The sequence below is a fragment of the Mandrillus leucophaeus genome, unplaced genomic scaffold, assembly GCF_000951045.1.
Source record: "Mandrillus leucophaeus isolate KB7577 unplaced genomic scaffold, Mleu.le_1.0 Scaffold799, whole genome shotgun sequence".
NCBI classification, from domain to species: domain Eukaryota; kingdom Metazoa; phylum Chordata; class Mammalia; order Primates; family Cercopithecidae; genus Mandrillus; species Mandrillus leucophaeus.
The window spans coordinates 948,453-955,872 of record NW_012108685.1 but is presented as its reverse complement, the minus strand read 5'-3'; the positions used below and the strand labels follow the sequence as shown (position 1 = coordinate 955,872).

At 42.4% G+C, this 7,420-nt stretch overlaps 1 protein-coding gene across 3 annotated transcripts in view; it reads right to left on the bottom strand.

Moving 5' to 3' along the window:
• Window positions 1-1,004: 1,004 nt before the first annotated feature.
• The window catches only part of TBX5 (T-box 5), a 61,969-nt gene continuing 55,553 nt past the window's right edge, over window positions 1,005-7,420 (bottom strand). For all 3 annotated transcript variants that reach the window (XM_011967322.1, XM_011967324.1, XM_011967321.1), the window contains one exon: window positions 1,005-3,181. In XM_011967322.1, the coding sequence (XP_011822712.1) occupies window positions 2,607-3,181 (575 nt within the window). In that variant the 3' untranslated portion in view covers window positions 1,005-2,606. The remainder of the gene's footprint in view (window positions 3,182-7,420) is intronic.

Here is a 7,420-nt window from a genome sequence, read left to right as displayed (position 1 = left end):
CGATTTTCCAATGGTGGCAATTGTTTGAGCTGTGGGGTGGGGACGCTGATTCCTAATTTGGATGATGTTCCTCTGAAAGGATAAGACTGTCGTATAGAGTTGATAAAATTAGTTTCAAAGGCAATTTTTTCAAAGGCAACTCTTTAAAAAAAAAAAAAAACTGAACCCATCAGAATAAATATCTATTTGGAGCACAGTCAGAACCTGTTCAGTGGAACTTTACTAATGCAGTCCTTTGGGGGAACAGGAAAGCCATTGACCTAGTTTCTCCATTGCACTTGAAAGAAGCTGAATTGTCATTTCTTTATAATTAATTCACACTTCTCCTTTGCCTGGGAAAGGTCCCAGGAGACCTGACTAAATGAATAATTTGTAATCAACAAGCCAATTGTTTCTTTTTCAAGGGGATGTGGCATATTTGATAGCTCTTGATAATTTGAGGGGTGTGGGCATCAAAATTACAAAAACAGAACAAATCTGCAGCACAAATGTACTCACCAATTTGCTGCTCTCTTCTGTCCCATATGTGTTCTAGAGGTCAAGTTCACAAAGCCTAGATCCATGGATTTAAGATAAATATCGGATTCACTAACGGTTCATAAAGTTATTTGCAGTGGAACCTCCAAAATGCCTGGCTCCAACAATTAATTCAGAGAAAGAGATTCTTGAAAAACCCAAACATTAGGTGTTACATATAGTATGACCGACACCGTTTTAAATCAATCGGAATTCCTAAAGACTTTTCTTCTCCAATGCCTACACAAATTCCATTAAAACAAATAACCTTATTCCAGGGATATAAACCAGTGGGTACATATGTTCAGCTTCATCACACTCAAGGACAATGGATCCCAAATTCCCCTGAGATGGGCATGAGAAATCATGTGGGGTGAGAAATTCACATGCAAGACAACCCCTTCCTGTTTCCTCCACTTCCTATCCCCTCTATTCAGTCGGTAGAAAGAATATGAAAAAAAAAAAAAAATGGGTGTTCAAGTTCCTTGTACTTGTTTAAGCACATGGTATTTATTAGGCATTAATTGGCACACAAATATAAGGCACGAGTACTTAGTCCTCACCCTCCCCCCTTAGCAACATTAAAAGACATAATCGCATAGGGACACTCACTTACAAACACACTCGCACTCTCTCACGTACTTAAACACACTCAGCCTCACATCTTACCCTGTTCTGTTTATTAGGGTCTGTTTAAAAAAAAGGAAAAAACTTCTTTTTAATCAAAAAAAGCAAAGCACATTCGAAAGAGGAAAAAAACAAAAAAACACAAACTTGGTTTTGAGTATCAATAAAATTAAAAGCTCTTGGCCAGCTCGTATGCTGGGTTTCATTTCATGTTATTACTTAATTAGAATTCCTATTTATAAATAAATAGTACCAGTAAAATATTACATCTGAAGAACCCTACCATAACGCTTTACTTACACACTTTTTTTTAATACTGTTTTCGGCTTTCAGTAAACACAGTTTTGGGTCGGCATTGGTGTGGGCGTGGTATCTTTGGAGAGACATCATCGGTGACCGCGTCTTGCCTCTTCTGTAGGAATTATGCATTTTACTTCACATCCAGTTGGGATTGTTGGTGATGGAGGTTTGGAAGGTTGGGCTGGTCTTGTGTTTTTTTTTTTCAATTTTTTTTTTTTTTTAATCAGGAAGAATATTTATTTTGGCTTTCTGTCCACAACTCTTGTCAACACAGACCTTGCACTGTTATCACAGTCCTGCCTGCATGTAAACCGGGGCTTTTTAAGTTTTTCAAAGCAAGCTTTCCGGAAGGGAAGCTATAGGCCGTTTTAGCGACAGACAGCTGGAAAGACAGAGCTGGCAAGACGGTAGGGCTGAATAAGACAGGATGCCAGGGGGCGTCAGCGTTATCCTGACTCCATGGGTAAGTAAAGGCAAAACTGAGCATGTGATACTGGAGAAGGCAGGACAAAACCAAAGCAAATGGGGACATAGGGAGGCTTTTCAGAAACATCGCATGGCAGAGGTAGGTGCTTTTCTTAGTCAAGGGGAAGGGTGAATTTAGGTTTCAGGGGTGGTTTACTTGAAGGGAATCCCGCAAGTACACATTTTGAAATATACTTGCCTCAGACCTCCCCCCAAATAAGGGACTGGGTCCCATTAAGAAAATTGAAAGAAAAAAATATATTATCATTTATTATATAACAATGTCAACATTAACACCAAGACAGGGAAAGACTCTAGCTATGCACTAGGGAAAAACACTCAACGAGGCAAGACTTTCTAGAGCGCAGAAGAAGGAATGGGGGAAGAGATCCGGGGAGTGGTGTGAATGTGGCTGGTTGATGAGTGTGGTGGTCGTGGGGGTGGGACTCAGCTTTTTGTGTTTGTCTTTTTAAGTTTTGAGACAAAACAAGAAAGTCACATTTTTTAAATTGTGGTTTCAAGCTACTGATTAGATCAGCATCCAGCGACCTTGAGTGCAGATGTGAACATTGGGTGAAATGAAAAATCTTGTCCGTGGGGTTCTCTTGGCTACTGTCTCTCTCCTTCTCTCTCTTTCTCCTCTCTCTCTCTCTCTCTGTCTCTCTCTAGGAAATGTCTGTTGTGAAGCAGGCCTCGCTTTAGCTATTGTCGCTCCACTCTGGCACCATGCCAACTCCATGCACAGAGTGGTACTGATGTGGGGACAGAGTCCTTGGCACGCCATGCGAGTAGAGGAACTCAGGGGGCTGAAGGGTGCCAGGGGACTGCAGGCCAGTCTGAGGCCCACACTGCCTGACCACAGGCTGGTGGGCCACGGAGGTCTGGTGCTGGAACATTCCCTCTCCCAGCTGTGGGGAGCCATGGTTGGCCATGCCTGCCAGCCGGGGGACCAGGGGCCCCGAGGTGAAGTGAGCAGAGAAGTGCTGGTAGGGTAGCCTGTCCATGGGCTGCACGGTGGTGACGGTGCAGCTGCTGTAGGAAGGCATGCTTGGCCACGTGTTGCAGCTGATGTCCTCCAGGCTGGGCACAGGCTCACTGGGGGGTGCAGAGCTGGCATACATGCAGGCCTGCCGCTGTGCCGACTCTGTCCTGTAGGAGGCACCCAGGCCCTGCTGCTGTGGGTAGCCTGAGCGGTAGAAGGAATCTTCTTCACTGGGTGATGTCTCCATGTAGGGCTTCTTATAGGGATGGTCTGTGGTGGAACATTCTTCCTCTGTGAAGACAGGAGAGACAGCAGTGAGGCCAGGAGCAGGCACCAAGCAGCTAAAAGTGGAGACAGTTATCTGGCCAAAGTACTGAAGAATAAAGCCTGAGAGATTGTTAGCCCTAACTACCATTCTGAAAACAAAAGAAGGGGGGTGGACTGTAATGGTTAAGACCTTAGGCTATGGAGTTCTATGCAAATAGTTTAACCTTTCTGGGTTCAGCTTCTTCATCTGCAAGATGGAAAGGGTAATAATAGCATTTCCTACAAAGGGCAGTGTTAAGAATTAAAGGGAAAATACATGAAGCACTTAGTCCAGAGCCCAGAAACACTCAATAAATAGCAACTAACCAGGTGCAGCGGTGCATGCCCATAGTTCCAGCTGCTTGGGAGGCCAAGAAAAGAGGATCACTTGAGCCCAGGAGTTTGAGACCAGCCTGGGCAACATAGTGAGAACTTCCATCTCAAAAATAAATAAATAGCAATTATCATTATCTTTCCTCTTCTCCAGCATGTAAATTTCACAAAAGCAGGACATTGTCTGCCTTATCCGTCACTTTATTCCCAGAACCTAGTAAATACCTACTATTAACAAGAGCATCAACAATAAGTCAAGACAAACACATATAGTGTGTACTCTGCGTAGCACGATTCTAAGCACTTTCCATAAAGTAACGCATTTAATCCTCACAACAACCCTACCAGGTGGGTTTTACTATTATCCTTATCTTACAGATGAGAAAAAAAGGACTCATGGAGGTTAAGAAACTTGCCCAAGGTTTTACATGGCTGATAAACAGTAGATCCAGGATTAGAATCCAAGTAGTCTGACTACAAAGTCCCTGTTTTTCACTGTCTTGATACATAGAGAAGACATGCAATAAATATTTGTACGATGGATGGATGGATGGATGGATGGATGGATGGATGGATGGATGCATGGATGAGTGGGAGGGAGCTTGAATGAATGTTCAAATGCTTTCCTGATTCTTTATGTGAGCAGGTGCCTAGTTAATACTTGTTAAGTTGGTACAAGTTAATGTGTTGCTGTTTCCTGCTGAGCAAGTCACTTCCCTTCCCTGTGCACTAGTTATTTCCTAGTGTAGGGCAGTGGAGATAGTTCTGTCTCTGAAAGGGGGTCTCATTTCACCACTTTGGGGCCACTGGCCCCTTTGAAAACAAGCAAAAGTGCTGGGCTCTTTCCTAGAAAACTACATCAAAACACGATGTTTTGAAAACTGCATGTGCATACAAGGCTTTGCATACAATTTCAGGGAGTTCAAAAACTCCCTAAAACACAGACCCCAGGTTAAGAAGCCTAGACATGTCTGGATTTGAATCAGGCTCCTTTGCTTATTATCTGTATGATACCAGCAGGGCATCTATGCTCAGAGACTCATCATCATCTCTGAATCAAAGTGAGTAATACTTACCTTACTGGGTAGCTAAGAACTAAGTAAGATTGAGCATGTAAGTCTCCTGATTTCCGTCAACATGAACAGCTCTTGTTGCAGGGGTAACACCACCAGTCAAGCTCATGGCAGACATAATTCACAATAATACCCTCAAGGTATTCCCTTCAGGGGAAGCAATGCTTGGGGATATCTACCAAGGTGTAAACCTCAACACAGACTCATTACTTATCTGAAATTTTACCTTCCAAACTGAAAATTCTCTTTCCTCATCTTTCTGTCTCTTTCTAGTCAATAAATGTTAAGGAGTTATGTCTGTCTTTGGAGAAGTGAAGAAAAATGAAACACTGGGGCATCCATGCAACTCACTGTGATGACTGATGGCCATGAAAACAGAATGCTGAACTAAATAACAAGACGAAATGATCAGAGCTATTATTTACTGAGTACCTACTACGTGACCTTACTCTTCATCTCACAGTAATTCCTCAATTACAGTGTCTGCTGTAATGCCTGTCTCATAAAGGAAGAACTAAGGCTCAGAGAAGTGACTTGCCCAAGGTCACATGGCTGAGAAGGAACAGAGGCTGGAATCCAAGCCAGGTTGGATTGACCTTGCCTACACGCCTTGCTTCCAACTCTCTAGATTTCTAATATCCAGTGCCACTCATGCAATCATATAACAGATAATTACCGAGCTGCTCCAAAGTGCTAGGTATTGTGCCAGGTGCTGGAGATAGAGTGGTGAACAGGGTAGACATGATCCTGTTTTTGGTGCATGTCCTCAATCCCAGTCCATCCTACCATGAGCAGTAAGTGAGGGAGGCTGACACTCTGTGACTGAGAGGTGGTCCTCAGATATAAAGACACAAGTAAGCCACTGACTCAAGAGTAAATCCTTTGACTTTGGACTGGCTTGTAAAACAGTTCCCCAACCCAGGTAGAGTAGATTGGGTTTGGGTTCCACCAACCAGCTCCATTTGTATCAATGTCCAAGTGACACCCACAGATAAGCCAAAAGTGTCCACAAACAAAATATATCTGTGTTAGGGTTGTGCCCACTTAATGGCAAGCAAACTTATTTTCAGCTAGACTCCTTCTGGACCACATCTGGGACCTATAGGATGCCCAAAAAGTTTGTACCAAAAAAAAAACTATGAAAAACACATTCTTCCAGGTGTTCTATCTACATCATGCCAATCATGCAGATGTTTGAAAACATCCAGATGAGTGAACGGCCACATTTTTCACATTTTAACTGTGCAGTTGTGTGTGTGTGTGTGTGTGTGTGTGTGTGTGTGTGTGTGTGTGTGTTTGGAGTCTTGAAGACATTGCTATACTCAGCTTCGTTTTGTCCTCACCACCTCCTCCCTTGATTCCTTTCCTTCCATTCTTCCTTCCACCCCCCAGATTCATAAACCTGAGTGTTTCCATTGTTGCTGGAATCATAACTTTTGGGTTTTCCATTTAACCAGGCTGTTCCCCTTTTCAATAATAGAAAGTACAGCTGCAGGGCATCCTTGGCAAGAGAAAAAAAAAAAACAAGGCAAACTAACTATTCTCAAGTTTCTGATCCCCTTCCAGATTTGTTACAAGTAAAAAAGGAAGAATAATAAGAAAACGGCCGGAACACATTTTGGAAAATCGTAAAATTACACATTCCAGTCTTTAATACCCCAAAGATCTAATGCAGAGCACTAAGAAAAACTCAATCTTGGTTTATTGATAAAAGCAAGTACTGAATATTCTCAAATTCCTCTCAGGCCTCATCACATTGTGAAGAAATTCCAACTCAAGGATCCACATTTCAGGTCAGTCATGATAAATGCTCTGGATGTAATCTCTGTGTTTATTTTGGTTATGGCTCAGTTTGTTTCTGTTTTTCTTTTTTCTTTCTGAGAGCCCAATAACTGTTCAACAGCAAAGACCTATCTCCAGCCAAGTCATGATTAGCTTTCAGGGTTGGTAAATGGGCTAGAGTTAAGTATCAAGTCTTCTGATGAGATGAATCCACAACTCGGCTTCAGAAAGTTGCATATTAAGAGTGGTCAATTACATTGCAACTATCCTAAACCCAAATGAGTCTCTTAGGTAACAGTAAAGTTCCTCCTGATTCTGACCATTCATGACATCATGGCGCTGTAGAAAACCCTAGTACTTTGGACTTTTCTAGATGTTTTTGATTCTAGATAAAGTGACTTTAGTATTGTATCCAGGGCACACATATTAAGGCACAGAGTTATGGCTCCAGTGCTCACTGGCCATGTGACTGTGGATGAATCACTCAGTCATTCCAATCTTAGTTCTTGATTGTAAGTGGAGATAATACCTCAGCTTTTTATGAGATTTAATTTGAGGTAATACTAAGTGCAGTGGAGTTTTTATCTTCCTTGCACATAAGGCATTCAAATCTTGTCTGTCCAAATGACCTGGGTCCATTCTCTTTTCCCTCTTTCTCTTTTGGAAGACTGGACAGATAGCATTCTGAAAGCTGTCCCATACTTAAAAGTATTTGGGTAGATTACAGAGCTGGAAAGCTCACAGAGTGCTTTCAAATACTAATCCTATTGAGTAAATATTGTCACTATTCCCAAATGGGTCATTTCTCTTGCCAATTCAGTTCATTCAAATGAAGAACCATTGTCGAGTCTTCCCAGACAGAGACCCTGAAACTCAGAGTAGTAATCTTTCTAGCTGAGTGACCTTCAGCAAGTTGGGAAGGTGGCTATAATTCAGGCATTCTGACTCACAAAGCGGTGCTCATTCTGACAGATGGCCCCAGGCTTTCCATTTCATGCAACCCTACATGCTCAGCCAACATGAAAAGGTAGGAAAC